The following is an 18,585-nucleotide window of genomic DNA, read 5'->3' on the forward strand; positions in this document are numbered from 1 at the left end:
TTCTCAGATACAAGCTCCAAACTTATTTACCTTAACACATTTGGCCATATGGAAATTTACCTACCAGCATAGCTTGGGACAACTAATGTTCCACATCCTGTGTTGCTAAATGCCACACTAAAAACTTAAAACTAAATGGGAGGCTTTTGGCTATCCTAGTCCAAAACCAAGACTGCCAAGCCCCACTTCGCACCTAAGAATGCAAAGATCCAAGTTTCTGTCACTGAACATGACAACCCTCAAGTGCACTGAGCAGTTCAGCACCTTCAGCAACCAGCAAGCTCCAACAGCTAAAGGTTTCCCTCTTTTCACCTGCAGGGCCTCATTGGACCAAGCCTCATGAAAAACCATGGAAGAGCATACTGGTGTTACCATAACCCCTCAGTCTTACAGTGTTTCAGTCATGAAAGCATTCATTTTATACACAATTAAAAATTCAGATCCACTCCTGTATGATAAAAAGCATGAATTTCTAAATTAAAGCAATTAATTTTTGAATGAAATACATGAAGTTTCTCTTTTTGCTCTAGTCAGAGGTAAGGCTGATGACAGCAGACACCTCAGTCCTTCAGCACTATCAAATGCCTCCTTGACCGCTCCAGCCCCACATCTCCTAGGTAAAGTGGACAGGGACCCGTTTACTGACACGCATTCTCTGCACAGCCTTTCAAACACAGAAATTTCTCTTTTTCCACCTTTCACACCAGCAGTTTCAGCACAGATAATGAATTTTAATTCTTCATTCACTACAGAAGAGAAGACTACAGAGATGTTTCAAGGTATGGGCCTGCATACCCTGTGTGGCCTTTTCAGAAGTGCTGTGAGCTTGTGTTTGAAAACACGACTGCAGAAGCTCACTGACTACTTCAGTGTAACAAGGGCTGTAACAAGACAGAGGCAATAGCTAGTGTTATGATACAAACAGGATTTTAATTCAATCCAAGTGTTTTCTGTACAACAGAAAGGTTTTTATACAAAAAAAAGGAAGTGTTACTTCAGTTGCAAGAACACACATGAGGAAGTTTCTGAACCCTAGTGCTTCAGGAAGCCAAGAATTTTTTTGAAAAAACAACCGTGTGAGGTATTGTTATAGATGTTATAATCCTGGTTTGGATCGGTCTCCACCATGTACAACTCTCCTGCATGGACATCCTCAAAGTTAGCACTGAAGTTGTTAGGATTAAACTGAACCCATACAGTATACCTGTAGTCAACTGTACGCATGGAATAGCCCATGATTCTGATGTCTTTCAGCTTCGGCTTGTCAGAGTTCCACTGAGGAGTGTCTGCAGGCCGGGGATATTGGCTGAAAGCAACTGGTTCTTCATTGAAACACCTGTAAGTGTCATCACACCCATCCTTCTCTTCCTCCACCTTCTCTTCAGAGGCATTAAAATACCGGACAATGCTTGCCCCCTCAGTGCACAGTGCAACGTGAAATGAAGTCTCTGGGCACACAGGAGGAACTTGCAGACCAGCAAGTTCAGCAAGCGTTGAAAACAGAGACACAAGCTCAACCACTTTTTTGCTTCGTCCTAGAAGAAACATCAAAATACAAGTTATGGAACATGACTGTTTGACAGACACTGGTGGAACATTTTTAGAAACTTATTCTGATAACTAAGTTGGTGTTTTATTGAAAGTGCTTTGTACTGGATTTGTGGGGTAACAAAAATCAAGGCAATTACGGTGTGGCACTTAGCTCTGAAGATGCTGGTCTATGCATTTATGAAGTATTTTTAACAAGAAAGTTTCTGCACTTATGTTTCTCAAATGTGCAGCCTTCAAGACAATAATATTCATTACTTTGAAAAAGAACTCTTCAGAAAGCCAAAGCAAATTCCAGTGTCAATAGTTTTAACACGAGAGTGCCTCCATCAAAACAGTTTCAATGCCATCATTTTAAGTACAGATGCTACACAGAGAATGTTTACTAATCACTGTTGGAAAGACAGCAGCCGCCACTACAAAAGGTAGGTCAAGTATCCTTTTAGGCATCTACATCACACAAAAATAAATCACCTGCTGTGTTAACGCAGACATCTAGCTGTTTCCACTAAAGCAGATCTAACCAAAGCAAAAGTTTGTGTCCAAGGATTCCCTTCACCGTCTTGTTCCCCATCAGTACAAGAAGCACAGTCGATGACACTGACTCAAGCTGCCTGCAGACAAAGTATCCATCACTGCAGACAAAGTATCCATACATCACCACTTCCCCTTTACATATATCCACTGCAAACAAAAAATAAATGCTGGAAATTTACCTTGAGGTACCAAGCCTAAAATATGGCTAAAAGGATCAAGGTAGGGGAAGACCCTCTCTCCTTGACTAAGAGAGGAAGTTGTCATTCCTGGTACATAAAACATCAGCGGCACACGGGTAGCAACATCAAAATTGCTGTATTTTGCCCATTCACCATGTTCTCCCAGGGACCATCCTAGATGACAAAGAATACAATTCAGAGCAGATACTGTGTTGTAATTTAGTAGTCATTTCTTTTTCACTATAAATTGACTCTGGCTGTTGAGGCCACTAGTCTGTTATCACGGTTATATTAAAAGGCAAGTAACAATCTGTATTTACATATTACAAGATTTTTCTCTAATGTGACAGCTATTTCAACAGCCACCTAAATCTTGCAACTTGATACTCTTTTATTAAGGAAATAATTACACCTTCCCTTATTTCCCCTACTCTAGATTAGAATTAGGAAACCAGCATTAAAACAGCAGAAAAGAGGAACTGGGGCGTGTTACAGTGCCTGCAAGAGTCTCCAGATCAACTCCACAAAGCACTCATTCAAGTTTTGGGCAGCTGCCAGCTCTCCAATACTCCTGTTAATGCTGTAACTGAACATCCCTTGGAGCCAAGGCTGCTATCTATGCCAGACTGCCGTATCAGGATGTTACCCCTGAGGAAGCAATAGAGATCAAAACTCTTTAGCTCTCCTCTTCCTCTTGGAAGAGATGCCAACATGACTTCCTTCCAGGCAGATTTATTGCCAACTTCACTTTGGGGGAAGACAAAGGAGCTCTATAACAGCTACGTTAACACATGATTTTTTTGGATCACTTTGCTAGCCATGGGACTGGAAACACCAACTGTTGACAGTTAACCACAGCAAGGAAAAGAGGAATTCAGTTTACAACAGAAAGTCCAAGTCAAAGTGGCAAGCCAGAAGGAACATCTAGAGTCACTTTAGTACCAGAAGTACTAATCCCATTGCTCTACAACTCATAAGGGCTTGTTTATACACACACACTCACAGAAGTCAATGCAAATTAACCAAATATGTGACTTTAAATTGATTTAAGTTAAGCCATATCCTAACTGTTAAGTCAGCTAAGCCATCCCCAAATTAAAGGGATCATGGGGAGGGTATTTTAATGAGAATTAGAATATTGAAACGAACATTAAATGCTCGAGGTATTTGTCCCACAATTGAAATTCAGTTTTTTTACCAGCAGGATCCAGACTGTGCAAGACCTCAATTATGAGGGGGGAGCCATATTACTATCAGTTTAGATGCTCTGCAAGCAGCAATGACAAGTGCAAGAAAACACACTTCAGCAGTTAATGAGAAAGCCTGTCACCCACTGCACCAGATGGCTCTACAAATTGTAAGGGGGGAGGAGTGGTCGCTATCCTCTCACAGCACTGTTCCCAGCAAGTCACTCCTTGGATAGGAGGTGGGAATACAGCACGCTCAGGCCAGTGTCTTGACAGACAGTCTCCTCACTCACTAGCAAACCCTCAACCTGATTAAAGAGAGGTGCCTGCAGGGGGACAGGACTGTGCAGCCACAGAAGCCTGTGTCAGTCCATTTAATTAGAGACAGACTAGCCAGATATACAAGGTATGGTAGCTCTGCCGTACATTATACAAACACACACTTGATTAGTATCCCAGCACTGAGTTTCACAATTAAGTTATTAACAGTGAGCTGGAGAAAGATTTAAATGTTTACCATGATCAGCAGTAAAAACTACTATTGTGCTATTTGAGAGTCCTACATCATCCAAAGCATTCAAGAGCAGACCAACTTGCGTATCCAGGTAAGAAACTGCTGCATAATAGCTCTGACGAATCTGCCGCTGCAAGTTAAGAAAACAGGGGAGAGAGAAAAAAAAGTTAGCTTTTCCCCAGACACACACACAGGAGAAGCAGTGGGTGGCTGTGTAAGTACAGGATTTTACTTGCAAAGCTTTATTTCTTAAGTGTCTGAGGCCCGATTAATGTCCCAGAAAAGGTAAACAGGGAGGGGGCAGTTAGAAAATTTTATCTATCTCCTAGAAGTTCTTTCAAGCAAGATGTTGCAAACCAATCAGTTCTGCTTCTCTCAGAGTCCAGCCAGTGCAACCTTATTTTGGCATAAGCACTGGACAGTCAAGGAAAACCTTGCAAAAGAAGATACACCGAGTGGTGGCTTGAAACAGATAAACAGATTCAGATAATGAAAACAAACACAACATTGGTAGCTGCTACATACATTCCCTTATATACAAACCAGGAGCACATACTACTATCACTATTCGACAGCCGACCTCTTCCTCCCCGCCCCCACTAGCCCGACTGCAGTTACAGTGAAGGTTTGCCTACAAAGCTAGAGGTGACAGTACGCAAGGCAGGGAATTTGTAGCAGTTGCAAACTGTCAGTTGCTGAATACCAGGGAACACGTAAGAGCAGCCAACTGCTCCCTTGCATTTGAAGAAGTTAAGGCAGTTTGACTTCAGTGCACTGTATTGACAGCTTACCTGGAAGTCATCTGGAAGTGGTCCATAAGGGAAACTAACATTTAATGCTTCCACATCATCCCTCTGTCTGATATCCGTCCAGGGATTGTACGCCACAGGAGGTAGTTTCTCAGGCACCCAGGGATCTGGGGCTAATGTGATGTTTTCCAAGGGGTACAACTTCAGAAATTCCTTTACAATACAAACACACATAAAGACCGACCTCTAAGGTCTATTGTAAACTTTGTGTTGTAAAGCAGCAACCATATCCCCTTGCATGACCCTTTAATATTCTTACAGTTTACAAGGCTTCACTCCCCCAGAGTGTAAAAGGTAGCAATAGTAGGCTAGTCCGCCCCAACCAATTCCTGAAAAATACTGAGTTAGTAAGTACCTAAAACCAGTCTCCTGTATCTCAAAGGAACACTGAAACAAAAGGTCCAACATCACTTCCTCTGAAATGAGTAGGAGTTTTGCCACCAACTCAAACAGGGAATGGAGTACAAGGTCTTGTAAGGCCTCATTATGTCATACTCCGTCAAGCTGAACACTATCTCCATGCAATAGCAGTCACTATTACGCTGGTAGAAGCCTGGCTTTTGGCTGAGTGGTCACAACTCATTCTCATTAAACATTCTGAAACGCAACACAGGCGACTGCTAAAGTTACACCAAATCAAAGTTGGTTTTCAGCTTGCCTTCCAGAAACAACAGCAATAAAGCATTTGTGGAAACAGCTTTCAAAAGCAAAAGCAATGCTTGTCCGAGTTCCTTTTCCTGCAGGCTCGAGTTTCCTCACCTGCGGGTACCTCAGTGGGATATGTGGTTTGTGGTAACCAACAGCCAGGAAGAATTTTTGCTTGTTGGTTTTCATAACATTCAGTAAGCGTATGGCCTCTTCAGTGCTCTGCATATCAGGCAAGGTACCACTGGGCATTTCTGTCACATCCACTGGGCACACCAAGTTAGCATACAGTTTTCCATCTTTTCCCCTACAAGTCTTTTAAAAAAAAAAAAAAAAAAAGAATTAGTTAAGTAACTTAACTTCTGTAAAAGCAAAGAAGAAATCCTCTGTTCTGTAACTTTCAAACCAATTTATTTCTCAATCCTTCTACCAATAAAAGACTGCAGATTGGATACGAAAAGGAATTTCACAATTTCTTTGAACACTAAAGGTGCCAAGTACATTAGCATACAGCTTCAGGAGTTGAAGAATGCAACTTCCATGTCTATGGAAAAGCAGAATCCTCTCTAAAGCTGTGCAGAAGATTAAATGTAGTCATAGGGGAAAACACACAGCTTCTATGATGAATAGAATCTCTGACCTATTGGCAAGAAGGAAGAATTTGGTTATGCTTTATATGTGCGTTTTCACTCCTTCTGATCCCAAGAGCTCCTAGAACGCTGCCTGGAAGCTACTGACTTAGTCTGAGCAAATGCCAGCAGCGGCTGATGTATAATCAGTGAAGAAAGATAAATTAGACTAAGCGGTTGCCAGGAAAAGGTGGCCTCAGCAGGGTGTTTGGGAGAGTTGCTAAATGAACACAAAGAAAATCACGTCATGGACGCAGATACTGTTGTTGTTAAAACCAGTCTTTTTCAGCAGTAAATGCAAGAACAAAGCATCGCCAAGGCTGCCTGTAGCCTCATGGCTGGAGCTCCTAGCTTTGCAGTGCATAGGCTCCAGCACATGATGCTATTGCAATGTTTGCATAAACGTAAAACAGATTCTTTTGGGCCACGCTTAAGAGTAACATACATTCTAGAGAACTGAATCGGACAATCAAGTTTCAGATTATTTAAAGACTATTTTAATTATGACCTCGACCTGCTCAGCCCTGAGCTCTTTATTGAATTAAGTTCACCAAGCAGAGCAAGATTAGTGTGGAAGTTGACAACTGCACTTTTCAGACAGAGGAATTCATGACCTAGACACAAATTAAGACCACTCTTTCTTGCAAGCACTTTTATATCTCAGTAACTTCAGTTTCCAAACACTAATTTAGAAATACTTAAAATATCTGCAGGATGGGCACATGCATTAACATGACACACAACTGAAGAGACAGGCTTTCTTTTGGAAGGCTAAGAAACAGAATGTCACACTGGACTAGTTGTTTCCCTGCACAAGGTTGCAGTCTCAAAAACTACAGAGTATAGCCTGTCCTTGACACAAAGAACTTGGTTATATCCTGAAAACCCTTCTTTGTTAGGGTCCCACAAATCGCCCTTACCTTATCATTTTCATATTTTTCAGTTGAAGGATGAAAGGGTGGAATGGACCAACTGTATGGATAGTCATCACTGTAATTGGATGAAACCCCTGAAAAGGGTAAAGACATTAGAAATGCTGTAATAGTTCACTGAACCAGAAAGAGCTCAAACACAAGTTTAACTTGTTTTCAGGTTTTTTTTTAAATATGCTAAATGATCTGTGACAATTGAGAAAAAGAAAACCAAGAAATAAAAGTCAAAAAGTTTAAGACAGACATTTTTCCCTGAAATACACCTTTTACTGGTAAGGGAGACTCAAGCCTCTTGAAGAACCTTACTTCAGGGAACAGCAACAAAATCCCCACCAAAAAAAACTAGGATTAATAACAGTCTTCATGTATATCCTTAATTAGCTTTACTATCAACTGAAAGTTCATATATCCACACAAGTTTAGTTCTGGGGTAAAGAACTACCAAAAAGAGGGTCAGTATTACAGTATTTTTCAACTCAGTAGTGTTATTGCTTTTTAACTAGTGAACTAATTTCCTATTTAATTGGTAGTATGTCATACATTCTATATCTCCTGATCCAGACAGACAGCCTATTATGACATACGAAACATGTATATGCAGAACTAAGACAATGAGGCTGTTCAGTAACTTCATCTTCAGCAGATACCTAACTTCCAGACATATTTTTAGGATGTTAGACATTTAGTCCCACAATCCCTAGACAAGATATGAAACTATTCATTAGACAAGAGTCATCTAATATATTAATCTCGAATGCCTTAAGATTTGAAATTAAGATTTAAAGACAACCTACAATCATTGTACAATTGGCTCATGATTATGATTTAGGTTGTCAATATAGACAAGAATCACGCAGTTGATACTTATATGTAAAGCCTGTTTGTCAGAATATACATGTTAAGCACGTTTATGTTAAGCAGATGAAAATCCAAACCATACCTGGATGAAAAACTTTCCCGACAGATAGGGTCACGTAGCCATTCTCCTTGAAATACTGGGGCATCGTGGAATAGTTTCCTGCATGTACTCTCCAGTAGGAGTAGAAATCATACAGTCGGGTAGTATCAGGTCTGCGTCCAGTAAGAAATGACACTCTACTGGGAGCACACACAGCTTGCTGAGGAGAGAGCCAGCCAAAAAGAGAATCAATTCAGAACAAAAAGCAAAACACACGTACAAACTGACTTAGGTGTAGCTGGGCATAACATCCGAAGGCTCAGGAACTGCAACGAAGGTGTTTTGTATCACTTCAAGGTGGAATGAACAGCATCCTTACTAAGAATATCAATTCCCAATTGCAAGCTTTTAGCAAGATATATGTTTACCTAGCTATAATTTTTCCTCGAATAACCAAAGCTTTTAGTGCTTAGGAACTGGTTATGCAACAAGTAGCGGGGGAAAAAAAAAAAAAAAAAAAAAAAAAAAGAGTCAGGTTGCCTTAAAGACAGTGGTTTTAAAATCTAGTAGCTCACACTCACACAGAATTAAGCAGAAGTGGCAGACGGACTGTGCTGACAAAAGCCCAAAGTCTAGTTGATCTGGACTGCCTTGAGAATAGTGAAAAGGATAAACATACAGAAGGTCCAGCTTACGGTCCAAAGGCCTCACCAATTGTTTCAGATTAGCAAGAGCCAAGAATTATTGCTTTAAAGTCCTAATCCCTAGTCAGAATTAGACTCAAACTTCTAATTTCTTAGCAGAGAAACTTGGGAATGTAGGCATCCTATGCAAAGTATTCAAGTAAAGAGCAATTTGTGAGATTTTGAGTCCTGTATTTAAAGAGTGATGCTTATCACACAAGCTGTCCCTTCATAAAAGTCTATAGAATAGATTTCCTCAAAAGAAAAAATTAAAAAGTAAAAAAATCATCTTTGATAAACAGTAGAAAAGAAAGAATTCTGATTTAGTAAAGCAGCACTTTGCTGCTAACAGTGAAAATGTTTGAGTGACATTACACTCCTCCAAGGGCTACACAAATATCCTCATTCAAATACCCTGTTTTCATTTTTCTCACCTTAGTAAAGATCGGTTCATACAGTACAGTTCAGCCCAACCGTTTATTTTCTACTGAAAATACTTAACGTTCATAAATACCTGCTTTTTCCAATGGTCTGCCTAACACCTACTGGGATAAAACCAGTAATTATTTTGCATAGAGAAAACATTTTTTATTAAGTTATTTCTCTCACCTGTGCATATGCATTGCTGAACAGAATACTTTGAGAAGCAAGTTGATCAATGTTTGGAGATTTCACCAGCTTATGTCCATAACAGCCCAAAACAGGACGCAGATCATCCACAACTATAAAAAGGACATTCGTGCCATCTATGAAGAATCATAATTAGGAATATATTAATTTGAGCTCCAGTAAGCAGAGGCTACTTTATGCAGATTTCTTTATCAGTTTCTAACCTGAAGTATACTTAAGAAAATAAATAAATAAATAAAATCAGCAAGAACATCTAATATCTTTGGAAGGAAATGTAAACACTGCGATTAATTTCTTCAAGGTGTCGGAATTCTTATTTGGCCTAGACAGAACTACAGTGGTTTTCATGGCCCTTCCTATGTCATTGCTTCCTCCCATGGTTCTTTCTTCAGCTGCGTTCAGACGGCTACCGAAAGGTGCTGTGAATGAAGGTGTTTTATAGCTCTACCTCCTGCTGCAGTCTACAGCCTACGAGCTTTGAGAGGGGCCGTTAAGCCACAGGTCAATCTCAGACACTGTTACGCTATATAATCCTGCTCCAAACAGGTAACAAGAAAACACTTTTAAAAAATTAATTACATGTATACTTTTAAAAAGGCCCCCTTCAGGTGGCAAGCCACATGACGGTTCAAGCGGTGCACGACCCGCTGAAGGCCTTTAGTCAGCAACCGGCCAAGCTGCAGACGGAGCCCTGCGAGAGCAGAACCGCGAAGCGCCCGGGACCCGCGGCCAGGGCCCGCCCGGCCGCTGCCCTGCAAACCCGGGGCAGCTGCGGGGACGCCAGCGCCCCGGCCCCTCCCTCCCGCCGCCCAGGAGAACGAGCCCCGCCGGGGGCCCCGCCGCACCTCCGGGCCCCGCCGCCGCCCCGCGGGTGCGGAGCCGACGGGTCGCCGCCGCCTCCCGGGCGAAGGCGTCGCGGGGAAACCCCAGCAGGCAGAGGCAGACGCACAGACAGAGCCAAGCGGCGGCGCGACGGGGGGCGGCGGCCGCCATCTCCCAGCGAGGCGGCGGGGGCGCTGGGCCGGCTTCAGGCCCTCCCGGGGGCGGGGCCCATCCCGGGCCCGCCCCCGCCCCAGCCGCCGGCGCAGGCCCACTGCCAGGCCTTAACCCTCCCCGCTCCGGCAGGGCGTCGTTCCCCGCGCGCCCACACGGTGGCGCCGTGGCGCCGCGCAGCAGCCGCGGCCGGGCGGCGGGGGCGGCGGAGGCGGCGGAGGGCCCGGGCGGCGCGGGCAGAGCGCGGGAGGGCCGCGCCGCGGCAGGGGGCAGGGGCGCAGGGCCCTCTTCCTTCCAGGAGCCCTGGGCGCTTAGCGCAATAGCTCCCGGGGACAGGGAACACCGGGCGGCATTCCCACAGTCAGCTCCTTCTCCTGCAAAAGGCGCTGGGGAATGAGGAAATGAAGGTTTAGTACTTAGAGAAGCTGTCTCGGAGTCGTACTTTACTTTAATCTTATTTGTTAATCAGTTCTACAACCAGTTAACGCTTACTTTTGTTCTTTAAGCAAACACGGTATTTCCAGAGTTTCCCCAAGATCGAGCAAGGCCAGGTGCGTGTCGGCCGTTAGTGAGAACGCACGTCCTGTGCCGCGCGCCGGTCTGCGCTCAGGGCTTTGCCGGGCACTTGCCCTCTGCGAGACCTGCAGGCAGCCGGGGGGGCTCCGCCGCTGACCTGCGCCCAGGCTTTCTGCGCGGTGGCTGTCGGCAGGCGGGGCCTTGCTTTCAAGACAATTGGCCTTTTTTTTTTCCAACTTGACTGTTGTAGCGGTCTAGAGGGCCACTAGAGGACAGAGAAGTTCTGATCACTTTTTTCACCAATCCTTCAAGGACCAGTCTTGCCTTTAGCAGACAGAAAAGCTGCATATTGTCCCTTCCCCATAATATTAAAGATTTCAGGAAGAACTAGTTTTATAAAAAGCTCTGAATTTTTTCATGGTTTCTATCTTTCATTGTAGAAGAGAGAATAGATTTATTGCCAGTATTCCTGTACAACATAAACTCACTATTAACTATACAGATGTTTCCCTATCTACAACTGTAAGGTTGCCGAAGACAAAGACGGTATAATAAGGCTGCTCATAACAGGATTATAAAAGAATTAAAAGACCATAACTATGTAGTCTTAAACATTTAACAAGCAGGTGAAGTGATGACAAATATAGCAATATTGAAAATACACAGCCAACTTTTCACTCACTTGCATATGAAAACTACTATGACCATGGTACCCGTGATGGTATGGGGATTTTTCTTTTTTAGCAAGTGTTAGGTTCTCCTTTGACTACAAATGGCAGATTAACAGTGAAATGTAGTAGCAAATATCAATGTCTTTAGGATTAGACTGTTAAAAAAAATAGGGGAAAAGCCTCCATTTACAGCAAAGCAATGCATCTCTAATGGAATCTATAATTTTATTCTTTCTGTGCTTCAGGACTGTATCGGTGGCTCTTTCTTATCAAACTTAAAATGTTGGCAGCATGAGTTCTGAGACAGAAATGCCTTAATTCATCACCTTTTTTATACTGAGGACTAGCATTTGGAAAGAAAATCAATAGCTTAGCGTGAAAAGTTCAGATAGCAGAGCCTGCCTCATCAGAGGCAGGCAGGTAGGTGGATTAGTCCTTCTGTGCTGCTGGAATTGTGCAAATTGTGGTATTTCTGCAACTCTGAAGCAGATAAGCACTAGGAGAAATCACCGTGAAAACAGTCCTACTGTCCAGACTTTCCTAGATGCTCCTCTTTTTTTCCCCACCTAGAAATCTTATTCAAAGGGAATATAAAGATTTTGAAGGCTTGTTTGGGATTTCTACATACCCCGCTGCTTTCTCAGAGGCAGTAGCTTTACCAGATGCAATTAATTCACAGCATGTCCAATACATAAATAGCAAAAAGCATGCACAAAATTTGATGCCTTCTCGAGATATTGGATATATTGTGCATGTGCACATCAACTGGAGAATACACTTGATAAACCAAGTTCTTCTTGGGTAGGTTGGATCTCCTGCATGCTTGCTGTGTTGGTGGCTCATACAGTATCTCCCATACATGCAGGCACATACACTTTCTCTAAACTATTACAGTGAAGTTTATTTTTACATGGATCTTACACTTCCTTTCTACACAGACTGGAAATGCTTGAATCAAATAAAGAACCCTGTTACTACAAATTCAGTTACTACAGAGTACACGACATGCAACCAAATCATGAATATGAAAATTCAGTGTATTTGATGATTGCATATTTTGGAATTAATTTTGTGTATAAGCAGGTATATCTCACAGGTAGCAGCAACTCTCCTAGCATAGATCAGCTGCTGGAAAAGCATTGAACAGTGCATCCCCAAGTGACACTTCTCTCCTCTTCATTTGGAGACTTTATATGGAAAAAGCCAAGGAATTATTTCGCTATTGCACATGCATTTAATTACCATAACGCTTGCCTCTCTCAAATGCAAATATGTTAAGTGGCACTTGATATGGATTTCCTGGTTTGCCTAACATGAGTGTTTAGCAATCATCTTAAGTTCAGTCCACTAGAAGAACAAATTACACAGAAAAATTATTTTTCAAACAGCACACACGTTCTGATGCTAAAAAGCAAATTGGGATGATGCCCGGTGAATGACTGCAGACATTGAAGTCACAGCCCTAATAGTATGTCTTGACAAACTGGTCCCACAGCTCAGATGTCCATTCCACCCCGGATGTATGGGCATCTGAGCTGCCTGTCATTCAGCTCCTGAACTCAACCACTGCTGTATTGGGTGTGATGAGTCAGGAGTGTAATAGGAAAGGTTAAACCTAAACCTTGCCTGAACTGGAGATACCTTGTACAACACTCCTCCTTAGTCATTCTGCTAGAAGTCCCAGAAGCCCTTATGAATGTCAGTCTCCTCCACCTACCACCACCACTGAGTATCAAATCTGACAATGTGATAGCTTAGCAATAGGCTGAGGCGCATACTGCAGCTTTAGGGGTCTACAGTAGTGCTTGCACAAGTGTTAGTAATGTAGATGAGGCCACCAACATAACAGCTAAATATCTTAAAATCAACTATTTTCTATGACAGACCCACATTAAGACATGGTAAAAATTCAGCACAGCAATTATTTTAGTGGGAAAAATCCTAGTAATGCAACTCTGTAAGAAATGGCTGTACTATCAGACCCACAGTAGATCTTACAAAGTAGCATTTTCATACCTGGGGATGCTTTCCAAGAAAGGTTCCACATGTACACTTTCTGTTTAAGGGAGGATTTCATCAGTTTTGTTTGGAAACTGTAATTCTTTAGTGTTCAAACTTCTTGAGCCAAAACCCAAGAAACTGATAGGTAACAGTCTCTCAAGTCAACATCTAAGGAATAGGTTATAAAGAAATTAATGCAAGTATCAGAGAAATAATTGCATTTTGCTTTACAAAGTGTGTGATCAACTTGGCTGTCTCTGCTGTTCCCCTCTGCTGCAAAATGGCTTTGATCCTTCTCTGTTGGAGGGAGGACAACAACGTGCCAAGGAATAGCTTCCAAGATGGGAATCAAAACTAACATCAAGATTTGCAGGTTTTCATGTTCTTCATTTCCTCTGACAAGGAAGATAAAGTGTGTTTTTGAGACTAAGTGAATATGGCCAGGCACTATAACATAACCCAGGTGTTGAGCTCTGCCTAGGAAGGAAGTCTTGGCTCTTCACATATGTAACCTGTCCTCACACATGTCCCCTCTTGATTTTACCAGAAGCTGCATTTGGCTCAAAACAGTAACTGCAAATACCATGTTAGATTCATTAGCAACTCTAAGGAATTCTTCTGCATCACTCAGTAATTCTAAGAAAACAGGTTTTCACAAACAAATGGCTGGGCACTGTGATCAGTTCATTCAAACTCTCAAAGAGCGATGCTGTTTTCAGTGAATCAATATAACTAATCACAAATCAATTATCATTTATTTCTCATGCATTATAGAAAGTATTTGACTAACCACTACAGGAAGCTTCTGACTGGCAAATTTATTTAACACTAAACTGATTTTTTTCAAAAAAGCACTGTTTTCCTCTTTGTTCTATGGACTGTTGAAATTCATTTCTGTACAAGTTCTTATGAAGAAAATAGGCCTGTTAAAAATACTAACACCTGCATTAACATCTGTAGCCTTCTTGGGCACATACGGTGAGCAAGTGAAATACCTATAGCAAACAGGGAGCTGCCTGAACCACTGAGACATAATGTTGATAAATCTCTAAACAGCATTTTTATTTTTGAAAGATTCCACAGCTCTACTTTCGGAACCAAAGCAAACATACTTTTAAGTCATCTGTGAACATCAGCACTCAAGGATAAGCTAAAAGCATCGTATTAGAGGCATCTGCATAGACTTTCAGTTTGTTAACATTCTTACGATAAATGATAAGATACCATTGTAGTCTGTCCTTGCAGTCTAATCTGCAGAGCTACGCACTAGAAAATACATTGCAGGCCTTAGGTAATACATTCCTAATCTGAAAATACTCATGATAAGCCTTCATTTCCTATACAGTCGTTTCTCCATGGATGAAGTGAGTCATGCAGATCTGCTCACCTGCAGGACGCTCTCTCTCCCCGCCAAGTCCTAGTGAGCAATCTCACACAATGAGTTTTCCCAAGCACATGTAGTATCAGAGCTGTTTCTAAGACACTATTTAGACTGACTTCAGAGTCCTGGGCAATAGGTGAGGCAGGTGCTGTTACCACCACCAAAAGCAGTGAATCAAAGGCACACCTCAGTCACGGTTTCTCCCATTTCCTGTTTGGCCTATAAACATGGCAAATTAGATACTACCGGCTCCGTCTCTGATGTGCTGGCCAGAGAAGAGATGGGTGGATTGAGGAACTGGAGTTCTTCCTGACCCTCCCTGCACCCATGTCAGGAAATGTGCCTACAATTCAGGGTATGCTCAAAGAAATCACGCTGTCCCGAGTGCTTAGTGAGGGCAGACAAGCACGCTCCAGCGTAGCCCCTAAGAAATAACTTTCATGCACATAAGCATTGACACAGGCAATTTCTCCAGTTACATGGTGAGTACAACAAAGAGATAAGGCCTGCAAACAGGAAAGCCTGTGTAAGCAAGATGTCATGTAATACTACTGAATTCTTTAATGTGTGTGCCTGGCAAGGACTGGTCTATTATTTAAACATTTACAAACTCTGTTTTGTCTGCTATTCTGGATTAATAGTTGCTGCAGATTTTAGAGGGTATTTTGGATGGCATTCTCAGTCTAGTTACAAAATACAGTTGTTAAAAAAAAAAAAACAAAAATAATCTGACCCCCATTTATTGTTAATCGTGAAATCTAACCAACCCTCTATTCCTCTTGTTACGGCTGCCTTAGAGGGGAAGTGAATAAGCTCATCAGGACTCAGGTATTGCTAACAGGGAGGTCACCTTCTTCTGTTAAGCAATGCTCCATTTCAAACATTAAAACCTTGCAATTAGTAGCTTGACAAGGACACCAAAGTACACGACTGCTTTGCTCTGACTAAGGTGATGTTTCCTGTAGTGTCATTCTACTTACAAAGCGTGAGAGGAGCGATTCCTGCGAAGATGCGGATCCTGCCTCCCATATGCATGCAAACTGTGGGATGCAAAGCAAATGTCATGAAGGGGGAAGCACAGGGGAGGATAACCAGGGATCTGTAATTAGGCAGAGCAAGGCAGAATTAAAATAAAAAATAAAAATAAAAAAATAAAGCCTTTTAGAAATTAGCAAGGACTTGCTACTCTTTAGGATTCTTCTAATGACACTTTTTGTCATGCTTGACTAAAACAGAACAGTGGTAAGACCAAGACACATAGAACTAGCAATTGTAATTGTGAGTAACAATGTCTTTTGACAAGATAAAATTCTTCCTTCCTCTACTACCTCCTTTCTTCACAGTTCACCTTAGGGAACAGATCTGTGAGGTAGAAGATTCAGAACTGCAAAAAAAAATTTGCTTACAGCTACTGTAGACATTTCTTGCACTGCTCTGAGTTTACTGTGTACACAGTAGGAGACTGGTTCTGCTACTGTGCCAGTAGTTTCCAAATTCTGATTCGCAAGACCATACAAGCTGATCTACAGCTACCCATGAGTTAACACTGTTTCATGTGCTGAAAATGGCTTATACCTCCAGAAGCATCCCGTGAACGTGCCAGATATGACTCCAGTACACAACAAGCTCCACAGCAGGCTTTCTGGTCCACCGGAAGAAAAATTCTTGAGAACCACATTTCCACAACAGTCACTTTCCCAATTCAATACGTAACACATCAAGATAGAATCCACAATGTATTCAGAAATTGGCACTACCCTGAGTATGACTGCAGGATGGAATAGCTTGTGTCTGGTTACTAAAATCATGATTCTACATTTCATTCGTTCGTTAGCATAAAAGGAGACAAAACGCAAAGATTATTTCTGTCTAATCTGCATTCTCAATCTCCTACCATAATAGCTGTCAGTGTACTGGATCCCAAAGGCCCTATGCTGAGTTTACTGAGCAGTTCTAAGCATGATGCTTCAATGAGGTAACTAGTCCTTTCTGGATACCATCATTTTCCCTTGAGTCACTGAGACTCAAAGGTGTTTTGCAGGTGTTTGATGAACAGCTCAAACTAGCTGTTTGAGCCCTTTCTAAACACTCTTTTTCCCATAATTTGCCAATAACATTCTATGGTCCAAAAGGTTCACGTAAAAACCACAAAGGGACAAATATGTCCTAGTATGTGTTTGTTCAAGTGAAATAATATCTCCAATCACTTTTTACATAAAGGACTTTCACATGTACCATGTTAAGTCATGAAATGAAACTCCTGAGCCACCTTTGCTTTGAAATGCTCTAGCAGCAATAAGCTTTGGAAAACAGATTTGCTGGGGGGAGGTAGCCATAGTGATAGTGGGGAGCAGCAGGATATGAAAACTCCAAAATCCATCAGAAATTAACTGGAAAACCAGGAGAGTAAAATAAAGACAAAGCCCCTGCAGGTCTTAAAAGGTGAAACTGAACATAAATTGTAACTTTATAAGCATCAGCAACCAAAAATAAGTATTGATCTAGCTGTCAACTTTCATGAACACGATAATGCTACAAGCCTTCTTTTAAAAATAAATAAATAGAAACCACTTTGCACATGCTCAGCACAAACTCCAGCCTCAGCTGAGCAAAATTTTCTGCTGCTCCAGGCAATCACAAGGGAGGCACAGAACCAAGCTGCTAAGGAGGGAGCAGTTGTGATCTGGTTACCGCTTCTGCAGTGCTGCCTCACAGGCAATGCTCCTGTCTGCCTTTAGAAGCTAGCAGGCGAGGGAGTGTGGAGGCAACTGCAAGCTAAGCTTTCATGCTGTTTCCATACTTTGAGCAGAGAAGTGTTTGTTTCTTCACGAAGAAGATTTCATCCCTTTGATAAAAGGATGGAATTAAAGAACAGGGAGAAATGGGAGACAAACAGATTATGGCCCAAATTGTGGTCACTTATTTTGCCCATCTAGAACCTGATTTTCCAAACTTTTTGTTGTTACGTAACCCTATGATACAGGTTTGAATGAGCATAGCTCCTCATCATTACCACTGCAGGTGTGAGTGGACTAGGTCCCAGGATCTCAAACACAGATACCCGGTGGGTAAGGAATACAAAGTGGGGAAAAAAGGACCAGTGAAGCCTGGCTTGTACTCACCCATACACAGGGTAAGATTCAATTGCCTTAAAGGAGAACATTCTTTCTCTTCCTTGACTTCTTCACAGGACACCTTTCACCTTCAGCAACAAAAGTATACGCAAGGTGATGCTTCACTAGACAACCCCAACTTACTGCAGGAATCCTGTGGGGAAAAACAGCATGTGATCATGTCATTGAAGATTGCTTTGCAACAGCTTGGCTGTGTGAGAATACCAATGCTTTAAAATACTTATGTTTTCTTCTTGTAAGACATACACGTTGACTACAATACAAGTTAAAAGCCAAATCCCTGGTAGACTTATGTAAAGCTGAAAGCCCAGGGAAGATAAATCACCTCATGCTGTCCTCTTACTTAGTCATCATTTGTGAGTTTGGACTTGGTAATCCAACACTCCTCTTTGGATCATTGAGCTGAAGCTTTCTGATTTTTCGCTTGCATTTAATTTGGACAGCTCCTAGATGATTCTGAAATGTCATCTTGCTAGATCTCAGATCTGAAACCAAGGTAAAAAAAAAGTACTCATCTCTTTGATCTTGTTCACTTTCATTCCCCGTCTCCCATCCTATTTTGTTAACAATTGGGTTTTTGATTCATGGCTGAAACATCAGAGACTTAAGTGAGTTGTATTATTTTTAGATATCTTTGTGTGTCTTTTCAATGTGGTGAGATATAAGTAGGTCCTTGTCAAAGAATAAAATGCAGCAAG

At 41.9% G+C, this 18,585-nt stretch overlaps 2 protein-coding genes across 3 annotated transcripts in view; both read right to left on the bottom strand.

Moving 5' to 3' along the window:
* Window positions 1-916: 916 nt before the first annotated feature.
* Window positions 917-17,894, bottom strand: IDS (iduronate 2-sulfatase). 2 transcript variants are annotated; one of them, XM_075513546.1, is made up of 9 exons: window positions 17,876-17,894; window positions 9,171-9,307; window positions 7,921-8,098; window positions 6,969-7,057; window positions 5,534-5,734; window positions 4,757-4,927; window positions 3,969-4,095; window positions 2,265-2,438; window positions 917-1,535 (listed from the first exon to the last, which is right to left on the bottom strand). In XM_075513546.1, exons 1-9 carry the CDS (start codon window positions 17,877-17,879, stop codon window positions 1,033-1,035), a joined length of 1,584 nt encoding a protein of 527 aa, XP_075369661.1. In that variant the 5' UTR covers window positions 17,880-17,894; the 3' UTR covers window positions 917-1,032. The 2 variants fall into 2 exon arrangements, with proteins under 2 accessions (XP_075369661.1, XP_075369660.1); XM_075513545.1 differs by lacking the exon at window positions 17,876-17,894 and adding an exon at window positions 10,037-10,234.
* Window positions 17,888-18,585, bottom strand: part of LOC142415343 (protein EOLA1-like) — a 31,658-nt gene continuing 30,960 nt past the window's right edge. The window contains exon 4 of the mRNA XM_075513549.1: window positions 17,888-18,020. Coding sequence (XP_075369664.1) covers window positions 17,903-18,020 — 118 coding nt within the window. The 3' untranslated portion in view covers window positions 17,888-17,902. The remainder of the gene's footprint in view (window positions 18,021-18,585) is intronic.

Source organism: Mycteria americana, chromosome 10 (genome assembly GCF_035582795.1).
Source record: "Mycteria americana isolate JAX WOST 10 ecotype Jacksonville Zoo and Gardens chromosome 10, USCA_MyAme_1.0, whole genome shotgun sequence".
Taxonomy (NCBI): Eukaryota; Metazoa; Chordata; class Aves; order Ciconiiformes; family Ciconiidae; genus Mycteria; species Mycteria americana.

What these genes read in the sequence shown, in the direction of transcription:
- IDS (XM_075513545.1), bottom strand. Translation starts at nt 10,184, where the DNA reads ATGGCGGCCGCCGCCCCCCGTCGCGCCGCCGCTTGGCTCTGTCTGTGC. An exon ending in AAAAATATGAAAATGATAAG is followed by an intron (nt 5,735 to 6,968) that starts GTAAGGGCGATT and finishes TTTTTTTAAAAG; the next exon opens with ACTTGTAGGGGAAAAGATGG. An exon ending in TTTAGGCTTGGTACCTCAAG is followed by an intron (nt 1,536 to 2,264) that starts GTAAATTTCCAG and finishes TGTTTCTTCTAG; the next exon opens with GACGAAGCAAAAAAGTGGTT.